At 42.8% G+C, this 25591-nt stretch overlaps 1 protein-coding gene across 1 annotated transcript in view; it reads left to right on the forward strand.

The window, feature by feature from the left end:
• Positions 1 to 25591, forward strand: part of GALNT10 (polypeptide N-acetylgalactosaminyltransferase 10) — an 81790-nt gene that overhangs the window by 43894 nt on the left and 12305 nt on the right. Inside the window, exons 5-7 of the mRNA XM_041481999.1 lie at positions 15133 to 15318; positions 16846 to 17029; positions 17924 to 18041. Coding sequence (XP_041337933.1) covers positions 15133 to 15318; positions 16846 to 17029; positions 17924 to 18041 — 488 coding nt within the window. The remainder of the gene's footprint in view (positions 1 to 15132; positions 15319 to 16845; positions 17030 to 17923; positions 18042 to 25591) is intronic.

The raw sequence follows: 25591 nt of genomic DNA on the forward strand, positions 1-25591 counted from the left end.
CTGACATCCAGGAAGCTCCTAAATGAGCTTGCAAACAAGCTTGTGAATATTTAGTGTTCTGACCTGTATTGGCTTCCAAATAGGCACTACCCAACAGCTGTAGTACTTGGTCTGAAGTTCTTCTCTCATTAGTTTGCAAGCAAGGCATGCTGCATTGACCAAATCTATGTTACATGAAATAAGTATTTCTTTAGAGAATTTTCAGGCTAAGGAGAGGAGAAGGAAGACCCACCTTCCTGACAAGGTCTTTTTATTGCTACTCAGTCTAGAAGCAAATTAGACAAGCTTATGCTGTAGCCACAAGTGAATTGTACAAATGGGTTTGTTTTCAGAGAAGTGGAAGTAATGAAATCTAGTTTCCTGTGGGTCTTTAGATGTACCCTGACCAGGTGAAAGAAAACCCTCCTGGCTCCACCCCTGCTCCTCAGTCTGTACCTGTGCTGTTTGCCCAGCTCACTCTTCTCTGTTCCACCTGCCTCTGATAAGACAAAAACTCTTCTCCCTTGGTCATCCATCTTTCATACAAAGGTTGCAAGAAGTACCTGGGATTCATTTGTGTGCAGCATCTATTTATGAATGGATATAAAAGATTCCAGGTGCTGGACAGTAAGCTAAATTGTCAAGGGAGGAGAATAACACTCATGCAAAGAGTGTGTTAATAAAAACTGGTGTGGGGATTCTCTTTGGGGTGGATTTTTCTTATTTGTTTTTTTTTTTTTTACAACCAGTATTTTCCTGCTAGCACAGTTGATTTGTGCATACTGGGACAATTGCTGGTTAGGAAGAAACATCTTTTCTTCAGCGCTGTCACTTCTGTGTCTGCACTTTTCTTCCTTACCCACACTGGGGTTGGCTTGCACATCCTTCAATGGGCTTAAATAGATCCTTAGTCTTAGGGGGCTCTTAAATCCTAATCACATGATCTTGACTTGAAAGGCTGACGTTACAAATTTCTGGTTGTAATTTATCCATTGTTTAAAAAAAGGGGGAAAAAACCAACCAAACAAACAAAAAAAAAAACCCTACATGACAAATGCTTCAATCCAGTAACTGAGAAGTGATAGTTTAATGCATCAGACTGAAATACATGAAGGAGCAGAAGTTCCAGGAAAGCTTTTACTTGTAAGTTGCATGTTTGAAAAGAGCACATCCTTGGATTTGGACTGTTTGACAACTGCTCTGGTTATCTGTTTCTTATTGTTAAATTGGGCAGATAATAAGAACTCCACATCCAAGCTGATGATCATCACAGCTGTGCCACAGAACTGGAGAGCAGTAAAAAGAATGAGAAGAAATTTCTTGATTTTTCTTTGCAAATCATAAGTGATTGGTCCTCTGCATTGTCTGCAAAGTATTCTGTATTGTCCTCAAGAATTCTGTGCTTCTCTTTGAAGTCCCTAAATTTGTAGCAGCATCTTTCAAAGTTACAGAATCTCTGTTGGATGTAGTGACAGTAGAGGCCACGGCTGAGGTCAGAGGGGCATAGTAGGAACAGTAAATGTCATCTCCTTCCCTGAAGAGATCAGTAAATAGTCACCATAAACTCCAGTGAAAAGCCAGGGTTGGAAAAGATAATCACTCAATAAAAATCTATTATTAATTTTTTTTATGGAGATGTTACTCTGACAGAATAAAACATTGGATATCTCTGCTGTAGCTCATGTTGGCCTTTCACTCGAGGGTTGTCTAAACAGACCTCCAGAACTTTAATAACTCTTTAAAGAATATTCTTCAATAGCTTGACCCTCCCTGGCAAGGAGACTCTCTCCCTCTCTCTCTCTCTCTCTCTCTCTCTCTCCCCTGCCAGCATTTCTTGTGTGCTGACCTGTGCTGGGGTTAAATGTGCTGGGGCTTGCCAGCTGCCCTTGAAGTGCTGGAATATTTCTCTCTTGTTCTGCTGTTTCACTGCTTTCTGGGAATGGTGATATTGGTGCTGATCCATCAGTCTCTTTCATCCCTGTGTCTCATACATGGAGTATCTTTGCTGCACATGAAGAAAAGAGGACTTTGGTAATAATAGAAATAGTAAGTGTGGAAACCTGGCTACTGCAAACAGTGTTTTTCCTGACAGATGTTATTTTCATCTGTTTTTCATCTGGTTTTAAGCTTGAGTGTAAGGAATTTTTGGTGTGTCTACGAAGAGGGCTGAGAAGTTGGCTAACAGTGACAGAAGAGTGAAGACAGATTACTGGGTTAGTTGGTGGCTGCTGTGGTCTGCAGCAAACCTGAGGGGCAGCTGTGGCTGTGCATTATTGGAGCTCCTGGACAGATGAATCATCATCTGGAAGTGTCAGCAGCCATTTATTTCTTAATTTGTGTGAAAGAGACAACTCTGTGACCTTTAGCAATAAACATTTTTCATCCAAAAAATGCTGTCCTGATGACAGCAAATCTTAACAGGGAGCAGCAAAAGCTTTACGAGTCATGTTTTTTAAATGTTTCCTTTGCTTTGTACTTGGAAAGTCAAAATGTGCTGGAAGAACTTGCTGTCTGGAATGGTTTGGGGTTTTTTGTATGCCTGCAGTATAATGCAAATGGTCCAAATCTAAAAAAAGGCTAGAGCCTCACCTCACCCAAATTTTTGTGCAGGATTCCACATCAGCCAGAGTGCTGTGGGAAAGGCACTGTCAGGAGGTCAGTGGGTGTGGTGGCTCCATCCCCTTTGCCTTGAGCTGCAGTTATTGTCACCTCCAGCAGCTCTTTCCTGACACTTAAATCTTCCTCTGTGGGGATTCCCTTGGGAGGTTGGGTTGATTTGAAAGGAGCTGCTTTCCATCATGTGCCATTGGTCACAGCAGAGTGAATATTGCACGGTTGGTTTTTACTTTCTCTACTCTCTGCTGTCTGTGTGGCATTGCATTGAGACTGCTATAATGCTTTTTTTCCCCACAAACTTGATTCAGAGTGATGTAAGAACTTTTCCCCAGTTCAGAACACTTGTAGGGATTTTCTGTGCAGAAGAAAATAGGTTATATTGAAGAGGAAGACACTAAATCAGCAAACTATTGTTGGAGAGTAAGAATTAACCTGCCTGGCATTGGCTGCTTCTTCCTGCATGGTACAGAGAACTGCCAGAGAGCCACAGACTGACCTCCAGGGTTTGATGAACCTCAGCTATTGAAGGGTGGTCCAAAATAATGCCTCCCCTTCAGAATAAGCAGAATTCTGAATGCAACACATGTGAATTACCACTCTAGAATTCCTGATCATAAAAACTCCTAGCTGTGGCAGTCCTGTGTGGATTTGTGGCTTCACTTTTAATTTCTATAGCTGTTCTTTAGGTCTGATAGTGTAATTTAAACCTTTTCATATGCTGGCTTGCAGGATACTAATTGCATCCCTCCAAGCCTGTTGTTACCAGAATAGCCCTAAGTAAACTAAAATGGTTTTTTCCATGTATATCAGTTTTCTCCTGGGGACTGTCATGTGAAATTTGTTTGCTTTTTGAATATCTAATTACCATGCTGCTGAGTGGGAATTTGGTTCTATTCTGTCATAGAAACGAGAGGAGAACTGAAGTGGAATTGCAGGTCAGTTTGTAACACTGCAGGTTTTTCTATCAGCTCTGATGGCATTTTGTTATTGATAGCTAGCCACAAGTCACAGGCAGGCAGTTCATGGTTCTTCAGGGTCTGCTTCAGTCCCTGGGCCTGCAGCAGAATTGCTGTGGTGAGAAATGGAGCTGTTCAGCTCTAGTGTCTGTCTTGTACTAAATGAATTGTTGGTCTCCACCTAATTCTAGTAGCTTGTGGACACCTCTGCTGTAAAAGCTGTCTCTGTAAAAGCTGTCTCTGCATGAACAGATGTAAAGCTGTGCTCTGTCTCAGTAATAAATGATCAGCCCTGAGCTGGAGGAGCAGGGGATGGCACATCCCTTTGCAGGGTGCTTGTCAGAACCTTCCTTGCTTTTCACCTGGTGCATATTTGGTAGCCCAGCCCAGCAGTGAAACATCAAACACTCCTAGTGAAAGGCAGAAGGCAAACTCCTTTGTTTTGGAGGAGAGGTCTCTTACAGGTGCAGGTGGGACTGGAACAGATGCAGAATCACAAATAGTTGAGTTTGGAAAGGAAAGGCTACAGCAGGTTTCTCCAGATCTTATTATTCACTCAAATTTTGAAAATCTCCGAGGATGGAGACTCCCTAATGTCTCTGGGGAACCTGTTCTGCTGTTCAGTCAGTCTGTCAGTGACCTAGTTTAAAAAATGCCTTGTGCTTAACCAGCATTTCCTGTGCTTCAGTTTGTGCCCAAGGACTCCCAGGTCTTTTTCTGCAGAGCTCCTATAACTTATCTAGGAAACACCTGTAAAAGAATACCTCTAAAACAAACTAATTGTTTGCATTTGTGTGCTTCTGGACCAAACTGATATCATGGATTTTTCAGCCTTTCCCTTAACGTCAGACATGGTAGGATTGTTACCTTTTCACCCTTTTCAGCAATGGAAATCTAAAAGTTATTCAAGACATTCGAAGCTTACTGTGTGCAGGAGGCTGTGACTTAGTTGCTGGATGTCATTAAAAGAAACATCTTGTGGTGTACTTGGGGCTGGCTGTATGCACAGAGGAAAGGGTACACACCACACAGGGTTTATCTTGTTTTATGGCTGAGCTTGACAGAAATCAGTGATTGTGGCTAAGTGCTTGAATTTCACATAAAACTCACGTTTCAGCATTCAATTACTTGCATATTGAATGACAGCCTGTTCTTACTTGTTTTTAAGATTACTTTGGTATAAATGACAGTGTTTTAGAACAAATGTTGTCCCTTGTTGAAGAGGAGAACTGCAGCATCAGTCATCTCCAAAGCATGAGTTACATGCAAAGCACTCTGTTGGTACAATAATAAAGCTGGCTGTGGCAGCACTAAAAATACTGCAGTCTCCAAACACCAGGATTGTTCTGGAAGTGTTAACCCAGCTGGGCCCTCTGCCCATGGTGTTGCATGTCTGTACAGTGGCAAGATGTGAAATCTGAGCATCCTTCTCAGAGCAGCCAGGCAAAATCTGCACCTGGCACTGGGAGGCAGCAAAGCTTTCAGCCCAAGTATTGGAATGTATTTGACCCAAGATGACAATGACATTTGTAAAGTGCAGCCTCTGACCTTTACATTAAACACAGTCAGGTTTAGGGAGTGGCTGTCCAGGAGGCTCTGTAAATACATCCTTGGCTGCAGTGGATTTCAAGGAGACATTTTTGTTCTGAGGAATGTGTATGGGAACTCATTTTCCCTTGGGTGGTCATTATGGAGATTTTGGATTTCAGCTTCATCTTCCAAGACTACTCTGTTACCTTGAACCTCATCTTAATTTGTGAAAACTTTTTTTAGGAGTCTATTATACTTATATGTTCCACCATTTTAATTTTTTTTTTAAATTCCTTCCCTCTCAGAAGGGAGACACAACCAAATCCTTCTTTTTCCCTTGACAGATAAATCCCTGTGACATTTTAAACCTCTCTTTATATTGCAGTACAGGTAATTCTGGATGTATGGGATAATCTGAGTGGAAAACCAAATGTGAGTGAGGTAACTTGGCTGAACCATGAGCAGCATAATTTGGTCTGGAGGGCAGAAGTCACTGAGTAGTGCAGTGAGGGAGAAGGCCAGGGGTGATTAATGTGTCATTTGGTGCAGCAGCAGGTATATAGCAAATAGAGCTCTGTTCCATTAACCACATCTGCCAGGCCTTAATTGAAAGAAATCATGTTCTTAGTATCTGAAATAGAAAAAGGTTTAATACTTGAGTCCTTTTTGATCTTTAAATGGAGCAGTAACAGATTTATGCAGCTAAAGAGATTATCTTTTCATCTTCAGGCACATGCACTGTAAAAGTAATTTTTTTTTTCTCTTAAATGCACTGAAGTGCATCTGGTTAGTACATCTCAGAATATGGAGTGACTGTGCTTAGGACAAAGTGATGACAGCCTTTCTTGCTGAATTATCAATATTTTCATCTTAAAGCTTCTTACCAGAAAGTATGGAGAAAAGAAGAAAAAACCAAGCTCTTTTGGGCCAACTGTGTTTTTCCACAAGCTTTCTTAAAGTGTTGCTTTCAAGGTCTCTCATAAAAGTTGTGTCCATAAAAGTATTGCCCCAAACAACTGATAGAAAGATGATTTTTGTAAATTAAGTCACAGAATAAAGAGGATTTTTTCCTTGTTAGAATTCATTGCAGACCATTTCAGGTCTGTTTAGACTCATGAAAAATGCCTTTGAGGTAACAGACAGTGAGACAGATCTCCCTTTGGGTGAGTGGGAGAAGGTTGGTTCTTCTTGGGTGGAGAGATGTGAAATTTCTGCCCCAAACTGCAGCGTGACTCCCAGGGAGCACAGCAGAGCAGGGACATGAGTGTAGGAGTGAATTTGTGAACTCACCAGCACTCTTTTCCATACTGAGCACCAAAGGGAGCAATAAAATAAAAGCTGGTGCAGACATCCCATTTTTGTTCATGAGAAGAGAGTAGTTTGTTATTCTCCATTTCTGGCACTGTCTTGTCGGTGTGGGATGCTTTAGATAACAGTGACAAAGTCTGCTTTGGATCAGAGTGAGATGTGGATGAAATTCAATTTTATGTTTCCACTTTTTTGAGTATTCATTTTTAATGTGTTTTTAATGTCTGTACTCGTGTATTCCCTTCACAAAGGGATGTCTAAAACCTGCACTGTTCATTAGGCAGTGGCTGGGGAGCATTAAAAGTTTGTTCTCTGGTGTTTTAAGAAGTGTGAGGGCCTATTGTAGTTGTTTACTACAGCTTTGTTTGTGACAGCCTAAATTAACTAAACAGTTTGCTTTTCATCATCTTGTGTTTATTTCTCTAAGATCAGTTGCTGTGGCTGGAAGATTTTTCTACAAAGAAATGAGGTGGCTTTAAAAGGTCGAGTGTACTGTGACCTCTTTCTCAGCTAATTATTGTGTAGTGAAGGATGTCTGGCAGTCTAAAGTTTAAAAAAATAAATAATTGAGGAGCAGAGTTTCCATTACAGCTCATTAAGTAAATCTCAGTGCATTGCTTGCTACTAAGAAACCCTACACATATAGCTTCTGTTAGAGGAGCTTTGCAGGAAAACAGCTTTAATTTCATTCTCCTCACCTTGAAGTACATGTCCTCATCTGCTAGGAGTCAAAAATCTAGATATCTGCCAGCTGCAGTGCAAATCAGCATTTTAATGCTTTACAGCTGCTTCTCTATAGAAGTTAATTAGAAATGTGATTCAAACACCCTCTGCCCATATAGGATATCTATTACTGGTAATCATAGTTTCTGCTATTTAAACCTGCATTTGGAGTGGTATTAACAAAGCAGCTGTTCCATACAGGGCCTTTGATAAAGGTCGAAACTTCTTCGAGAAAATTGGAAGCTAAATGCTGCTTCAACTGAAAAATAAAAGTGGATAAACCAAACCACATCCCTTTTCTAGTTTCAACTGCAGTAATATTTTCTTAGTAAAGAAATGCCACACAATTCTCTCAGTGTAGCATCAATTCCTGAGGAGCACTGTTACCTGTTACCCACAACAGGGATGCACTGATGGAGCACAGTAGTTTAACTCTGCTGAGTTAAACAGTTTAAATCTGGGGGAAGCCAAAGCTCCAGAATTAAAAGCAGGGACCTTCAGCTATCAGTCCTGCCCTGTCCTCTGTCATTCAGATAAAATTAATCTGTTACTTGAGAATGGTATTGCCCACGAGGTGACTTAGTTTTGGTATCAGTACACCTGTGAACAGGCCTGGATTTGTGCTTCAGGATTTAATAGATTTATTGACCTTTCTAGCAGATGTCACTGACTTGCTGTGATAGCTGCATTTCTTGTGAGTAAAGTAAACCAGAGTGTTGGGAACTGATGGTGAAGAGGTCTAGAAGAAGAGTAAAGTGTGAGTTTGTAAATTATACTTCTGGCATGGTAGAGTTTGTTACTGCAAGTCAATCGTGTGTGTTCTCACTGCAGCTGTATTGCTGTTTTTTTCATTTGCCAAATACATTGTTTTCTTTTCTCTGTCACACAGTCTACAGGACAGACCTCCCTCTGCTTTGTCATTCACGGTTATTAATGTTCAAGCATCACTGCAGGACTGAAGGATATTCAGTTAGTTTTCCAGTATTCCAATTTGGCTGCAGCCCCAGAGCAAAAACTTTGTAGTTCTCTGCCATTAATTTTAGGCTTCGTAGTTGTTCTTCCTCACTTAGACACTTGAGATCAGAGCCTGTGGGACCCGAAGGGGTGCATTCCTACCAAATCAAAGCCACTTTCAAGTGAGTTACATCTCGGGCCTAATGGACTGTTCTCTAACAAGACAAAAGTCTGGAGCAGATTTCTCTGTCAATCCTTGTGCTCTTTCTGGAATATTTCCTTTTCTGATGATTTGTACAGAACAAATACTTTCAGGCCAAGAAGTTCTTTGCCTCTATCAGCAATATTCATGTACAAAGCCAACTCTCCGAGGACTGGTTTGTTTTGGCATCTTCTTTTCTTTTCTTTTTTTTCCCCAGCAAAACTCAGTGACTTTTAAGGCTTTAATCTTGCAACTTTGATATGTTCCAAAATGTTTCAGTAAGAACTGTCTTAACACTTCATCTGCCTGCATCTCTCCAAATGATGGCAAGTTTTGCCTTGCTGTTGGTCACAGGCTTTAGGTTCCTGTCATGATACACCATGCAGAATGTCCCTGGCAGCAGTGGCTGTGTCCTGACACACTCCCTGGGCACAGAGGAGGCTTTGGAACAAACTTCTGGGATGGTTTAGCACCCCTGCTTGTATCTCCAGTGCCCAGAAAGCAGCTGATGGTGTAGGTTCAAGGCAATTAAAGATTTTGAGAGTGCAGGCATTCCTTTGGTTAAACAACTGGGTAGCCAAAGCCACTGATGTGGCCTTAAGATGAGCACAGAGATTGCTCGGGTTGAAGGCAGTAATTTGGGACAGTAATGCCCTTCCTTGCCAGTCACCATGGCTACATCAAACTTGAGCTGAATATTAAGTGTACTGCAAGGAATTCACCCCTGTTTTGTAGCTACAAAAGCTGTGTAGGCCAAAACCTGCATCTCTCCAGTGTGTGTGCCAGCACAGCAGCTCTGAGGTTAAAAGCAATCAACAGGAAATCAGAGAGTCACAAAATACCCTCTTTAGATGAGATGTAGTCAACAGAAGAGGAAAAAACCTAAGTGGGTGCTTTAATCTTGATACATATTTAATGAAATGGGAAGGGAGAAGAGTAAACTAATGAGAATGACTTGACTGTTTCCCCTGGGAGAGATGGGTTCTGGCAGAGGGGGAAAAACGGATCTTGTGGGTTGGCCAGGAGGTCAGTGTGCAGGAATTAAGAGGTGATGCATGCACCACAGGTTGGCTGCACTGCTCCCAAGGAACAGCAGGTTTAAAGCTTTTCAGCATGAAGGAAAGTTAACTAAATGGATTTTTCTGGATTCCCTCAGAAAGCAGCAGTTGGAACAGACTCCTTTACAAACTAAACTTTCCTGGGAGATTGAGAGGTTATGCTGTCACTAAGATGATTGCTCCCTGTGTATTTCCCTGCTTGGAAATGCAGCCTACTAAACTTACCTTGGGGTCTGGTGTATTTATATACTAATGCCAGTAAGTGTAAATTTTCCCATTTTAAAATTACACCTTTGTCTCTGCATTCAGTGCTAGTATCTCCTGAAGGATACCTGAGCAGGGCTGGGATGTCTGCTGTAGGGTGGAGGAAGAACTGAGAAAGTTCCCTTTGCAAACTGAAGGGTGAATTGATGGCACAGGCAGGACAGCAGGAGTTTATGCACCTGACTTTATCACAGCCCAGGCTCACACCTGGTGGTCTTTTCCCCACTGACTCTCAATCTGGCTTATTTTTTGGCACCATTCTTCCACTTCTGTGCACTTTATTGTGCCTGAAATGGAAGCTTGATTTGAAACCATTTAGAGAGAGAACAAAACCTGTAAGGTTTTCAGCAAACCCTTTTAATCTTGGTTGAAATCCAAACCATGCTGTATTATCATGTGGGGTGCTACACATTCAACTATTGTCCCATGAACATAAACCCTTTTCCTCCTTCAGTTTTTGTTTTTAAAGTTTTGCTGAGATCCAACACTGATGCAGAATGGGCAGTGGAAACTGGGCCCCCTCCCCTTTTGGAGTCCACCCCAGAACTGTAATCAGTGAAGCAACAAATACTAATTCTCTCCCTTCTCAAGCCTTTTCCTCTTAGTAAGAAGATTCAGCTTGGAAAGCTGTGATCAGCCTAATCAGTTTTCTATTACTGAGGCTGGTGCTCATAGTACAATTTGTTAAATCAATTTATTATCCTCCCAACCAGCTTCAGTGATCAGAGCGTGAAAACATTGAAAGAAAATTAAAACTAGTGGAAGTGCTGCCTGTTTGGATAACAGCACATTTTGCTGTTTCAAAGGATTACTCATCTGCACCAAAACAGGGAGAGAAGTTAATTTCAGTGATTTAGAATCTTCTATTTCAGGGAGGCCTGGCTTGCACATTATGATGGATTCAGGAAGAAGTATAATTTGTTCTTAAATTGTTAAACAGCACGTTGGGGCCAAGTAGCCAAGTAAAAATGAATGGATTCATTTGTAATCTTCAACAAGCGTGTCTGTGTGTGGGAGGGTGGGGATGACAGGCTGGAGTAACCTGTAAACAAATGCCAGATGCACATGCTGCACACAGGCTTTGGTGTTGGAAAGCAGCCAAAATAACCTGCAGAGAAGGGAAATGGTCTGAATTTTCTGCCTGAAAGGGAATTCTGCAGATCCTCCAGTCCTGTCCTCCTGTGCCCTTCAGTGGGAGGGGCAGGTTCCCTGGATTTTCAGAGTGCAGTGGCTCTCCCATCTTCACACCTTCAAGCTTCTGAGTGTAAACTAAAGCAAAGCACCTCAGCAGGTGCCAGGATCCTGTAGGGCAGGGGCACCTTTGGTGTTACCAATGGCATCTGAGTAACGTGGGAAAGTGTCTGGGAATGTTTCCTTTTCCTGCAGTGCTGTTCCTTCTGGGCTGAGTTGATGATACACGTCTGGAAAAGGCACTGGAGCTGCAGATGTGCTGCACAGTGTAAAATTCAGAAACCAAAGCTGATGGTATCATATGAACCATGAAATGTTGCACTGGTAGGACAGAAGAAGTGTTTCACTCATAGTTCTTTCACAGGACATAAATCACTTTAATAGTTTCAAGTCATGGCTGGTATTTTTTTTCTAGGGCAAATATTGGTACTCCCTTCCCTGCCAAATACTGCAGAGCTGTTACAAGGACTATAAACTTAAAAAAATAAAAAAAAAAGCCAAAACAGAAAACCTCCTTGGACTCTTCTGTCTTCCTCCAGCTTCTGCATATGCTTTTTTTGAATTTCTTAGGTGCCTCTTCAGATGGCAGAGTACAATGTTGGAATGAAAAGTCAACTGGATATGAGGAATTCCAATCTTGGAAAGTCCTTGCCATGCTACAAGTGGTCACCAGGCTAGAGGGATCTGAGGGCAGCTCTGCTTGGATGAGGCCAGTAGGAAGAAGTACAGTAAGACCACCACAGAAATTTGACCTAGGGGAAAAAATGCCTTATTTTGGAAAGTTTTGGGCTGCCTCTAAAGCTTCTCTGCTGTCTTCACACAGCTTTATTTACAGCTCAAAGTAAGGAAAGCAGTTCTTGACTGGTACTCTTAATGTATACACTGTACATCAACTTTATTGCAAAGTGTGTTAGCAAACCACCAGAATAGTTTTTAGTCTGCAGATAATCTCGCTCTCATTTATATTTTTGGGCTGTGTTACTTTGCCCAGCATAGGCAAAGCCATTGGAATCTGTCCAGTTCACCTAACAACTTTCATTAAAGAAAATTGCCCTTGTAATAAAAATTACTCAGTGTGACAAGATTCCATAATATATTTTTTTTAAAGCTTCATTAAATTTTGTAGCAGTTAACAGCACTTGTTTGGATTTTTAATTTTTCTTTTAAAAGCAAAATTTGGCTTAATTGGGACAATATTTGAAATAGAATTAAATAACTATTTTCTGTCTGGGTGCATAGAAGCCAGGCTGTGTGGCAGGAATAGGACAAGGATAAGGAAATTAAAAAATCTCTTTGAAAAACACATTTTACTGAGTTTTTTGTATTGTGAAGTTGCTCAGATGTCTGTGACTCTTCACTTAGGCAAAGCAGATGCAATAAACTCTGCCCACTTGCAGCTCATGATAGAGAAGGCTTAATCTTACAAAATGCAGTGACCAAACACGGATTTTTCTGCAGTACTTGGGAGGAGCAGCTTAGCTGAGCATCATCCTGCAGGACAGCCCTCAGCAGGTGTGTCCCTGCAGCAGTGTGAGCACAGGTGCTGCTGGAGCACCTGCAGCTTTTCCTTGTTCTCCAAACCATCAGGGACACGATTCCTGATGTGTGAGGCACTTCAGCAGTGCAGCAAACAGCAGGCACCTCACTGCAAGCGTGGAATGCTTTGGTATTTTCTTACTGTGGTAGTGTAGTAAAGTGCTGAAGAACCAAACCCAGCTTTTGGGAATGCAGTGAGAAGTCAGTGGATTAAACTTTTTCCTGTCTCTTTGCAGAGTACTTGCCTGAGACAACTCCATGGCTCCAATGCCTTCCTTTCCCCATTACACTACAAAAATGGGGAAATCTCCATTTTTAGCTGCTTGTTCTTCAGTAGATACAAATCACCCTGTCCTCAGTCAGTGTAGCAGAGCAGCCATCATCATCCTCACAACTGATGTGTCCAAGTCCAGTGGCTCTGTTCACCTTCTGAGATGTGTCACACCAGATCCCAGGACATTCTCGTGTTTGGTAGCAGGCTGAGTGTGCTGCGCTTGTGCCCCTGGAGGAGTCACTTCAGCTGCTCCAGGTGTCACCTCAGATGAAATTGCACCACAAATCAGAACAGGTCAGAAAGGCAAGTGATGATAAAATGGAAATGGTGAACACACATGTGGTAGAGAAACCTCTGGGATCTTTCAGATAGTCTCATTTTCTCATTTTAATCAAAATAAAGAGCTGAAGAAAGGCTCTTTATATTTTCCATTGGTTTGGAGCTGTGGATTTTTTAAGACTTCCCAGTGCTTTATAGATTTGGCTTGAATAATGTAGGTATTATGTAGTCTGATCTTCCAAGTGTCTTCTGCTATTATCGATCTCTGGCTGTTGTTAGGGAAATCAGACTGAGAGTGTCTGTGTGATGGTTCCCTCCTTTATTATAACGAGCACCAGCAGCCACTCTCGTGTTTATCTTGTCTTGGGTACATTAAGTAAAGTCAGCATCCTGGTTTGGGCTTAGCTGATTTATGCTTGAAGTGAGGATTGTTTGTTCTCTGTGATGAAACAATCTTTTGTGACAAGCTAACAATGGCAAGGGATGAGCTCTGATGTTAAACAGTGGTAGCTTTTCTTTTCTTTTTTCTTTTCTCCTCTCGTTTTAAGTCTGCCCACTGCCTCAGGAGGAAGGCAGCTGCACTAATAATATGTCTAGTCTCTGTGGAAGGCCCTTATTTGAAAAATCTGTAATTGAGTGGACAAAATTTCTGGTTGCTTGAGAGGATCTATTCAGAAGAGACCTGAAAAGGATGAGGGAAAAGCACACTAGACATCAAGAAGTCCTAAGGGCTCTGTTGAGAGGGAAACCTATGTAGATATTGTGAGACAATTACACTTGTCAGGCAAAACACTAAAGTGGACCTGTGAAATAAAATCCTGGGGAATGTTAAACAAAGCTTTGAACAGGGCAGAGAGCTTGCTGGGAATACCTCAAAAGCATGGAGGTGTATTTGGGTGATGTTTGAAGGAAGGCACATGATGGCTGCTTCAAAGAGCAGGCACAGATTGTGTGTTACCACAGGGCTCCTGACCGTTCTCACAGCTGCCAGGTCAGCACAAGGGGGAGAGCTCATAACTCGGTTAAATTTATTTGCTCCTTTGCTCTTTTCAGTGAGCTGTTCCAGTGCCCAGCCTCCCTGGTGCCCTGATCAGGGACACTTTCCTGCTGTTGGCCTTTCCAGCCCCTGCCTTTCATGGCTCCTTTGGAAGCTGGGGAAGATGTGCTGTACAGAGTGGAGAGGATATGTTCCTACACAGAGCAAATACCCTCACAGCGTTATTTGTATTTCAGCGATTGCCTCTAGTCAAGTTTTCTTGTGTGAGATTTTAAGAGTTACTTGCTTAGATGTAAGATATGAAGTTTTGTCTGGTGAGGCTTCTTTCCTGCATGGGTTGCTGACTGCAGTGGGTGGTGTGGGGCATTAATGAACAATCTCTGGCACCCTCTGAATGGGCTTTGCTGTCAAAACTTCAGATGCCTGAAAGATCAACCCATTAGTGATGAGGCCAGCGTCAGCTCAGCCTATTTTTAGGTTTTTCTTTGCTGCTTCACTCTGATGTAAAGACAGCTGTGTTCCCCTCTCTCGTTATGCAGACCAAACTTTTTATCTCCGCTTTGGTACAAGCTGTCCATTGTTTTGATCACTCAGTGATCTTTCTCTGCAGCTCTCCTGTTTGAATTCTTGTTAATCGTGGTGACTGCCTCTGTGTTAAGTCAGATGTGGCTCCAGTCCATGTTCAGTTGTGTAAATATTTCCATATTTAAATGCAAATCTCCTCTGATAAGCATTTAAGGAGGCCATCCCCACACACACTGTGGCTGTGCCTGCCTTGCAGCTTGGAGGGGTGTCTGACTATGCTTTTTCCTGGTTTTTATTTATGCATGAGTACGTTGTTATGTTGTGTGTTTTGAAGAAACCACACAGAACTTAAATGCCCTGAGTGTGGTTTAGTCCTGAAAACAAATTCCTCTGTATCCTTTCTAAATTACAGTGGTTTTCCACAAGTGTCCAAGAATCCTGGCTCATGGTCTGCCAGCTGTTTCTTTATTCCTTTTCCTCTGCTACTTTCTTTCTCATCCCATACTTTTTTTTCCTTTTTTTTTTTTTTCCCTCCTCTGTTTAATTGCTTCTAAAGTTTTGGAACATCTTCAAAAGTCTTGCTTAGGCAGTTAAAAAGCAAGTTTTATTATCTTTTTCCTGTTGCTGCATTTGTTACCTGTTGAGGCCATACTTCCAAAAGCATCTCCCTCTGGTAAAGACAGAACGGCGTTTTCAAGAAATGGCTTGTCCCAGTGTCCCAATGTCTCCTTTCCCCCCAGAGCACCTGAAGAAACGCCTGGAGGATTACATGGCCCAGTTCGCGAGCGTGCGGATCCTGCGGACCAAGAGGCGGGAGGGGCTGATCAGGACCCGCATGCTGGGGGCCTCGGTGGCCATCGGGGACGTCATCACCTTCCTGGACTCCCACTGCGAGGCCAACGTCAACTGGCTGCCACCTCTGCTGGGTGAGTGGGGGGATGCTGAAATTATTCCCAGCTGCTGCTTTCCCCCCGTGCTGTAAGTGGATAGAAGAGAGGTGGAATATCATCAAAAAGACAGCAAACCAACCACAAGACTCAACTGAATTGTTGGCAATTTGTAGTGTTTAGTATGAGGGGTTTTTTCTGTTCTGGAGTTCTGCACTGTGCAGTAACCTTGTCATATGCGAGCAGAAATCATATTCTTCTGTTTCCTCATTAAATGAAATCTGAAATAATTTACAGCTTGAGTAAACTATTAAACTAACTAATTACAGCAAGAGTAAACCATCACATGGTCATTCAATAGCTTGCAGAGAGGAATGACTTTATGATACAGAAAAGATCTTTACATACGATTTTTGAGTAGCTTTTAAGGGTTTTATCTCCTATATATCTATATTTAACTTCATAGTCTGCGAGGCTGTGAAAAATACTTCTTGTGAATGAGAGCTGCTGGTGTGTATTTGTAGAACATGGGCACCCCTTTCCAAGGCAGCGCTCCATCTTTGAGGAGGTGTCAGTTCCTTTCAAGGATGACTAATTGAAGGGACAGTGTCTGTTTCTGGTACCTGCCTGCCTCCAGCCGGTACCAAACTCCTTCACAGCCCTGCTGCCCGTGACCTGTCAGAGAGCTCTGAGGTGTGACTTTCTCAAATAGGCTGTGGCAACAATAGTCAAGCAGAGGTTTAAGAGAGAGTCGGATTTTCCTGCAGGATTGATGGATGGTTGTGCTGTTGCTTTCACTACAGTTTATATTTGGCAATAGTTTGAAACATTTGCAGCTTTATGAACCCCAGGGAGGGAGGACAGAATTAGCTCCAAGGCTGTTTAAATGAGAACACAAAGAGGATGCTTTGATTTTTAAAGCACAGAAAGGATTTCTGTGAGATGTGTTTTGGAAGCTGAAACATCATTTTATCACCTCTGCTCTGAGAGCTAACTTCCAACAAGAGACCCTCTCAGTAACAAAGTATTTAAGAAATTCCAGATGTTTATGCAGGAATTTATCCTATGTTGCATTGTTTGATTGGAAGAAAAGGTTGGAGGGGAGGAGGTAACACTTGCATTTCTTGAGCCTGCTGAGAGTACTTATGCTATTAGTCTGAAATGCTTCCTGCCAGATTCTGGCCTGGCAATTAGGGCTGGGTGGTGCAGTGGGTTATTCCCTGGATCTGCACAGAAGGGGTTCACGTCCTGGTCACTTGTGGAAATGAGGATTGCTCACTGAGTACAAGAAGTCTGGTTTTAGCCTGGCAGTCAGTTCTCTGTGATAGTGTGACTGTGTTTTCCTATTCTGCTTCTGGGTGATGGGTGCCTGGTGTTTTTTTCTTAGTGATTGTAGAAGTAGCAGATAAATTGATATAAATTGGAGCATCTGCTCACGAGAGAAGGAACAGGAAGAAAGATGTGTCATTCTTGGACAACTTCATGTTTTGATGTTCTTTTTTTGTAATTTCATGGTGAAAGGAACCAGCTGGTGCAGGTTTTCTAACATGTTTCTCCAATCTTCAGATCGCATTGCCCGAAACCGCAAGACTATCGTTTGTCCAATGATTGATGTTATTGATCACGACCACTTTGGATATGAGACCCAGGCTGGAGACGCAATGCGAGGGGCATTTGACTGGGAGATGTATTACAAGAGGATCCCTATTCCTCCTGAGTTACAGAAACCTGATCCCAGTGATCCCTTTGAGTAAGTTACTGAAACTGCTAAGAGCCAGCTAATGAAATAACACCCTGCTGCAGGATTGGTTTACACCTCAGCATAGCAAAAGCCAGAAGCTGGTGTTAAGCTACTTGCTTTTTTGGCAGCTGTTTGCTTTGCTGGTTTAAAAGAAATGCATTGTGTAGTAGCTGTGAACACTCTCCTTTTCATTGCTGTTTTTTGCCACTTTAATTCCTGCAGAAGTTAACATTTCATTGAAAAACTCTAATGTGTAACAATTAGTGCGGTCATTTATTACTGAGATCTTTCAAACATAACTTAGTATCCCTAATGCTCTGCCAAAAACAACAAATCAATGGTGGGTTATGTGTCATTCCCAGGTGGGGGAAGAAGAAAACTTAGCAGAATAATTACAGCAATTTTGATTATTACAGTGCACTGCAGAAGCAAATCTGTGATCAAGTTGTGCTCTGTTGTTGCTGTGCTTGCCAACATTGAGACAGTTCTGCTGTCCTTTATACTCTGCAATGTTTAAAAAAAAAACAAACCAACAAAACACTTTTTGAGGTCAAACTCAAGGACTCAATCGTATAACAGAAGCAGAGCACCATGTGTGGAGCATACAGGTTCCTTGGGCCGAGGTGGTGTCCTGTCACTTAAAGGTCAACTCCCTGCCTGCTTGGAGGAGAGGCATTGGCAGGTTCTGAAGGGAGCCTGGTCTGGTCCTCCTCGTTTGCAAGTGGGAAATCAGTAGATAACCCCAAAACAACTGTTTGATGCACTGACAGGGCTGTAAAGGCACTAGGAACACTGAGTAGTGCAAAGAATGTTTTTCAAATCTTGCTTTGTTTTTTAAATGTTTAGCTAGAGATCTGTGTCTTTGTAATGTGTTTGTAATATGGAGTCTGGTTTTTCCTTAAGGTCTCCTGTAATGGCTGGAGGACTGTTTGCAGTCGATAGAAAGTGGTTCTGGGAGCTGGGAGGGTATGATGCAGGTCTGGAGATATGGGGAGGAGAGCAGTATGAAATATCCTTTAAGGTGAGCCATGTTCTCTGGAAATTACTTTTGTTTTGAAAAGTAAGAATTTGTTCTGAGGCGCAGAATGTGAATGATCTGTCTTGCCCTTACTTTTGCTTGTGACTAAAGGTGAAAGAGCTGGGAGTAGTAAGATAGTGCACAGAAGAATCAGCACTGATGTGAGCAGTGACTTGTGAGGGTGAGTTTTGGAGCAGGATTAGCTGGGGTGTCCCTGTTCTGTGGTCACAACTCGGATGCATGCACTCTTCCCAGCAAGGGTAAGTCAGCTGGTGTGGAGCTCTCTGCCTCTGGGGCTGCTTGGTGCTCACCCTGGCAAGATGGTGAAATACTCTTCTCCTTAAGGGAAGGAGGATTCCAGTTCCAGGAGGACCTCAGTGCTCAGCTTGATTTCTCAGAGCAGCTTTGTCTGTAGTCAATCCAGCTGACCCCTGGCTGTGAGGAACTCAAGCTGTTACTTGCCTGGGAAGAAATCTTCAACAACTGGACTCATTACTGTTGCTGGCAATGACTTTGGGTCATTATCTGCCTGGCCTGGGAACAGCTGTGCCACTAACTGATTGAGCTGGTCAGTGGAGGGCTTTAAGAGTTAGCCAGCTGATCAAAAATGCATAGAAAGAGTAACAAGTCATTGTAACCCACCAAGACTGCTGGTACCTGTGCTACGTTGGAAGATGGCACTCTGAAATCCAGTTTGGGAAACCCACCAGAATGTCCCAAACCCCTGAAGGCAAGTACCCAGTCCATAGCCTGGGCCAAACTGAGTAAAGATATCTACATTAAACTCTGTTTGAGGTTTCTTTCAGAGGTAGAATATTTGATTTTACAGGGGTCTGCATGCCACTGATCTAAGCTAGCTGACCTTAGCACGAGGCTGGAGGATAGCAGGGATGTAGTGCACAGTTTGGCTTCAGCAGCTGAAATTCTGCCTGTCTCCCCTGACAAGTCATGGCTGGTGTCTTACAAAACAGATTCCAGAATCTCCATGCCTCTGTGCAGTTCAGAGCATATCAACCCTCAGCAAGCCACACTGCCATACACACACCCCATGTGCTACTGGGCAGAACACAGTGGGAGAAAAGACACTGATTTTGAGACAGCCTTTTCGTCCATCATTTCCTCACCAGAACCCATAAGTCACCTTGGATGTCCCTTGTCCTCTGAAACAGTGGCAGGAAGGGAGGGCTTAGGGCTCCCTCTCTGGGGGTGTCACTGTGGTTAGAGCCATTTCACCTTTGTGTTGCGTGTAATGGAATTGTGTAAGGCACTCATTCTCTGCAGGAGGGCAGCATTCAGGCTCTTCCTCTCTGAAAATGCTGGTTTCCAAGAGTGATGACAGTGGCTGGACAAGCCCTTTGTCTCCAGTGCCACAGCAGACAGTCACACTGCTTGATCTGCAGGAAATAAGACTGCTTCATTCATCTGTTTGCTTATCCCCTCTGAAACATGCTGTGTTTTATTTCAGTCCAGAGATGGTAATTTATGGAGGGATACATTTGCTTTAATTAATCTCTGCAAAGACCCCCTTTTTTATTTCATTGTGCAACAGAAAAACGAAGTTTTCGCTGAAAGAGGCTCAGTGTATTTTCAGAAATTAAGATAAATTGATACATTCATCTGTGGCTGATAGATTTAATAATTCTGCTGGAATTGCAAGAATAGAAGGTTTGTTCATAGAATTTATGAAGCTATGACTTTTCCTGGTGAACTTAAGAGCTACGTCTTTACCTTCAGAAGCAGACTGAGATTTTGTAGTTAAAGGTGCACTGTCAAATAATTTAAAGCTTTGGCTTTAGGCATGGGGTACCCGCTTTCACATTATTTATTACCTCATGGGAATTCAGATTCTAAGCATGCCAGATTTACAGCCCAGCTTTAACAAAGAATCTGTTCCTGTTCCTGGGTGTTGTGGGTGCAGGTGCTCTTCTGAACTGCTGGCCTGTGATCCATTGCATTGGATCTGGCCTTCTCGAGCCTCACCAGGAGTACAAGACTTCTGGGGGAGATTTTTTTGTGTTTTGGATTTTTTGTTCCTTAAGCATTTTCTTTTTTTGGCCATTCATGGGCTCTGCTTTGCTGGTTTTGCCTTTATTTTAAAATACAGGGCTCTGTTGCCAAGAGACTGAAAATAAACAAGTTTATTTAGGAGTCTCTTGCCTTTCTTTTTGGAAATCATACGTATTTCTGTTATCAGCTGGCTCTGCTTCCTTCTAAAGAGAAATTTTCAAGCAAGCCAACAGAGAAAGCATCAGTGTTTAACACCTCAGAAAACATTTAGCTGGAGGGTAGATCAAACTCTAGAAGCCTTGCACTTTGTATGAAACATGTATCAAACATCATTAGAAAACATTGCATGTAGGAGGGACAAAAAATCGAGGTGAACTTTCTAACCTTAACTGCTGGTTTGTTGTTTTCTGGGTCTTAGCAATCCCTTAAAACAGAAATTTCTAGTTCAGAAAGGAAGGAGTTGATCTATCCATTCCATGTTCAAGCAGAAAACAGGCACTGCTTCCTTCTCTTGCCCTGTGTGCGTTCCGAGCAGCTCAGTGAGCCAGCACTGCTGCAGGTCAGGGTGCTCCTGGTCAGGTCACCCCAAACTCAACAGGCAGATCACAGTCTCCACCGGTAGTACAGGTGAATTCCCAGGTGCTGACCTTGAAGTGTGTTCTTGTGTTTTGGAGAAAGGGTAAACAAGCATTCACAGCTGTCTCTGTGGGGCGTTTGTCACCTTTCCTTTCTGCTGCCTCCTGGTTCCTCTGTTCAGCAGGCTTCATTCAGGTCTGGGATTCTTTGATTTTTTTGGAGCCACTTCCTCACCTCTCCTCTTTTGCAGTTTTTCTTGGTCCTTTTTTATCTTCCTGATTGTGGAAACAAAACTCAATTCTTTACCCAAAGTTATAATGGATCCTTCCTCTTCTAAACACAATTTAACAGCTGCCTACGTAAGCGTTTCATTTTTTTTTTACATAAGTGCTTTTAATTTGGAGCAGTATGTGTGAAGCATTTAAACTGTTCCCTTCTGCAAGTGCTACATTGTATAGCACTTAGCTGTGCTCAGTTTTATTTGAGATGGTGTTGCCTCTTTTCCAGTGTTTTTGTGGCTTCTATTCTGTTTGGCTTACATAAATCTTCACTAAACTGCTTCACTCCTCTCTTCCATAAATACATAGTCTGTGATTTTTTTGGTTATGGGGAAACAGAAGAGTAAAAAGGGATATGTCTGACTTGTGTAGGCATAAATATAAATGTACTTTGTATCTCAGATCTGAGTGGTGTGGTTCTCAGTCCTTTAATTGCACACTGCACTTGAAGAGCACAGAATGAGAATCCGGAATGTCCCTCTCTAGGTGATAAATCATTTCAGTTTTAGAAATGTTTGCCTTGTAATTTGGAGATTGTAAAGCCTTCATAAAATGCAAAGGACTGGTGCAAACAAGCCAAATTGATAGTTTCCCTGAAAAGAACAATTAAAAGGGAGACAAAAGAGCTGGTTAGTACTTGTGATCTTCAGTTCTTGCTTCAGCAATAGGAAAAGAGCCATTGCACTTATTCTGGTCATTGTAGGTCATTGCATTTTTCCAGATTCTTTTCCCAAACCATCAACATGGATTGCTTCTGATTTCCACAGCATAAAACATGTTACATGTTTTCCAACAAATCCAAGTGCTGCACAGCTTCTGTTCACATGTCTAATGCCTGCCTCTCCTTTGCTCCATGCCAGCAGCACGTTTCTGATTCCCGTTTTGCCACTGGGCTCTGGCAGGTGTGTAGTTTGGGTGCAGCTGCCAAGGGATCCCTTCTGACAGCATTTCTGCTTGTGTTGCTGAAGTTAGTGCTGATTGTGAGCCTGCACTGCTTATTCCAGGCACATCCTCACTCCACTTTCCAGCAGCTCACGTTTGCCCACACTGGAACAGGCTGGGCATTCTGCTGCTTTTTTTGTGGTTTTTATTTTTTTTAGCCAGCACATGCTGCTTAATTCTAAGGCTCTCAGCTGCAGTACAGGGTGACTTCTTTCTCCCTTCCTATCTGGTGATGCACAGTTCAGTTTCAGACCATTGCCTTGAATTTTTTGCCTCTGTGCAGCCTTTTCTTGGTTCAGACTCCTGAGCAGCCTCCCACCACTAAGCAGCAGCAGGGAAGTGCTCCCCTCCACTCCCAGAGATGTGATCATTAAAAAGTGCTGTCATTACTCTGAAATGCTGCAGATGGTGAGGATGGGCTCTACTGGTGTGTGGTGTGTGAGAAGGTGCTGTGCAAATACACAGATCCCAGTGCCTCACAGGCTGCCTTAATCTCTCAGAGAACACCAATTCCCAGCAGCAGAAGCAGCTGATGCTTCCAGTATAGAGGATTACAGTTTTCCTGAGTTATTGCCCTTACATTCATTCTCTCACCTACTTTGTTATAAAGAGAACCCCCTTGACTTATCCTCTGTGCCCTTTTCTTCCCACCTTTCAGTGTGTGCTCACACAACCAGCCAGCTGCTCTCTGTTGGTCCATCTCATGGTCTTCATTTCTGTTGTTTCTTGCAGAAGCAGCTTTATTTTCAAGGCTTAACTATCCTTTGTGTTTTTTCCCTCTTGGGAAGCATTGGCTCATCATGGTGCAGTCTTTGGAAACCATAAACCTTGTATACCCAGATAATTTGTGTTCACACACCAACTGCAGCATTGTATTGTGTGTTTGAGAGGAGAGGTTCAGCTGTCTTACCTGACATTGTTTTCTGAAATTGCAGAAAGGGAATTGGATCAGCATAACATTCCCATGTAGAGAATAGGTGGCATATTATCTGCTGCTTTCACAGCATACTGACTGAATCAAAGGCTCTGGAGTCACTTTATGAATATGGAGTTACAGCTCTCCAGGCTGCTGGGAAGATGGAAGCAATATCACCAGTGCTAGTTTATTTCCCTTGTGTAGTTTTTATTATTAGGGTGAGATTGTGGCCTTAGCTAAGTCTGCTCAGTGTGCCCGTTGACCTCAGTGTAGCCAGGTTTTCTCTTAATTCAAGCAGATCTGTCAGCTGCTGGATTCCAAGCCCAAAATGAAGACTGGCAAAATTGTGCCTGAGGAGGAAGAGAAATTTCCTGTTCTCTCTTGATGAGATCTGATTAGATTATTGTAAGAAGCACTGTCTGCCTGACCAGCTTTAATTCTTGTTCTTACGGCGTAAATGGCTGTTTGAAATCAGGTGCAAGGTCAGGCTCTGACGTTTTCTGTCATGTCAGCTGAGGAGTGAGGCAAGATGTGTAAAACACCTAGAAGAAACAGGCCTAGAGAAGGCAGTAAGTGGCAGCCAGTGTTGTGGGGAAGGCATGAGGTGCTGCCCCACAGCCCAGCACCATTTCAGCTGTCTGACAGCACAGTATTTTTAGCAGTGTACATTCTGGTGTGTCATGCCTGGGAACTGTGCTCTTGTTTAAAAACAACCAAATATCAGTAACTGAGTGGAAGCATTCCCTCAGCTAGCACACAGCTATTTTGGGTTAGCTTCTCTTGCATTTACTCTTTGACAGACCCCTAGATGCGATTCTCTGACCTTTAGCTCTGGCTTTCTAATGCTTTTGTTAGCTGTGTTTTACCAATTCATATCACGCTCTTTCCCTCTCCCCTTTCTTCCAGTTGTATAGATAAGGACTGGTAATTGTCTTTATGGAGGTTGTAATGAGTTCTGTCACCACACAAAGCAGCTCACTAATAAAATAAATCAAAGCAGCAACGAATGAATGGAAAGCATGCCTTTAAAATTAGATTTGTACTGCGGGTGCCATACTGTCACTTGCAGTGTGAGGCAACGTTAAAAAGGCACAGAGGTGGCAAAGTACCTTGAAAGGGTCACTGAGCTCTGCTGGTAGGGATTAGGAAGCCTTCCATTGCCTCCATTGCAGCGTTGTTTGCAATATTTAAACGCATGAGTAAGAAAAGATGATATTTTAAGCAACTCAGTTAAGTAGCTTTTCTGATCACATTGCATGTGTTCAGGTGATGTTGTAATCTATGCCTGGAGTCTCATACCAGCTTGGAGCTCCCGGCCCATCCAGTTCTGTCCAGCTTCCCACTCCTGCTGCCTCTCCCGCTCTGCAGCACAAGGACAGCTCTCTCCTCTCCAGCTGTACCACTTCAGGGCTCTGCTGCTCAGCTTACACAGGGACATCATGTTCCAGAGAAGTGGATTCATGGTGGCCTGGCTGAAAGCCTTTCCTTAGAGACAGGGCAGGTGAGGCATCCTGTGGGCAGGCAGCAAAGAATGCAGTCTGGTGTTTGCAGCCAGGCTTGTGTTGCACCAAAATGCAGCTGCTGTGACCCTCAGGCTTCTTGCTGCAGGGTGCAGTGCAGGGTGCTGAGGAGTGTGTGTGTCTGTGCAACTGAGCTCTGGCTTCTGCTGCTGCTCCTGGAGGTTTTTATGGTTCCCAGGTATGTTGCAGCTCTTACAGCCTTGCACAAACCATTTCTGTCCTAGAAACACAAACCATGTCCAAATTCTTGTTTTCTCAGCCTGTTAATTTCCCAGCAGTGAAATCACGCTCTGGCCCTTTGCAGCCAAAAGCACAGTCACTGCAGAATAAAAAGCATTTCTAATTCCATAAGAAACTTCACAGAATCTGAGTGCTAGTTTCTTTTTCATCTCTTCTGCATCAGCCTCTCAGGACACAGCAGGGACAAAAGGAATGAAATTCTGTAGGAGTGTTTGTCAACTTTCTTCTTGTCTCTCTCACCATAACGACTTGTAATTAAGTACCTTGAACTTTAGAAGTTGCCCGTGAAAAATATTTCTCTAACTGAGAGCAACCAACCTCCATTAGGTTATACGCAGTCAGCAAATGACTGTAATTATTAGGGCCAGCAGACAGAGCTGAAACTCCAGAGGACTTTAGTGTCAGAGCTAATAATTATGCAGCAGCCTTGGCCAAATATTTTTCTTCCGAGCTAAGTATTTAATATTGTCACTGTAGAATATTAATGGAATTGCCTGCTCTGTGTGAAGCTGTTGACTAAGCTCATTGTACAGTGAACTGTGGTGGCTCAAATTAGCCCCAGTGAACAGGGAAACCAAGAGCACTGCACCAGCCTGCCCAAAATCCATGGCCTTTGGGGCTCTCCCATGGGATCTGGGGTTAAATGGAAGGGCAAAGGCAGTGCCTCACTTCAGGAATTCAGAAAATCATTTCTTTGGCATTCTAAAGGGTACTTTTTCTTTAAGTATTGATTGGATATTTCTGAGAAACACAGAAATATTTCTTAAACCTAATGAGGTAGATTGGCTGGTTTAGAAAACATCTCCTTTTGTTTCACTTGGACAAAATTACTATGTCCATGTTATAAAGAAAGTTGGTGTAGAGTGCTGGCACAAAGTGAAATCTTCCCAGATGGGGAGGGAAGCTTTTGTGCTCACTCTAGACATTAACCAAGCATCAAGGTAGTCATCTCCAACTTAGCAGTGAGTTCTAGTGACTTCCTGAGGGCTTTTTTAAAGCTATTTATGTGTTCACCAGGCAGAGATTTCCACTTAATTGTAAGGCTGCAAAAGCAATGAATGAATGTCAGCAATG

This window comes from Pyrgilauda ruficollis, unplaced genomic scaffold, assembly GCF_017590135.1.
Source record: "Pyrgilauda ruficollis isolate IOZ18807 unplaced genomic scaffold, ASM1759013v1 scaffold57, whole genome shotgun sequence".
NCBI classification, from domain to species: domain Eukaryota; kingdom Metazoa; phylum Chordata; class Aves; order Passeriformes; family Passeridae; genus Pyrgilauda; species Pyrgilauda ruficollis.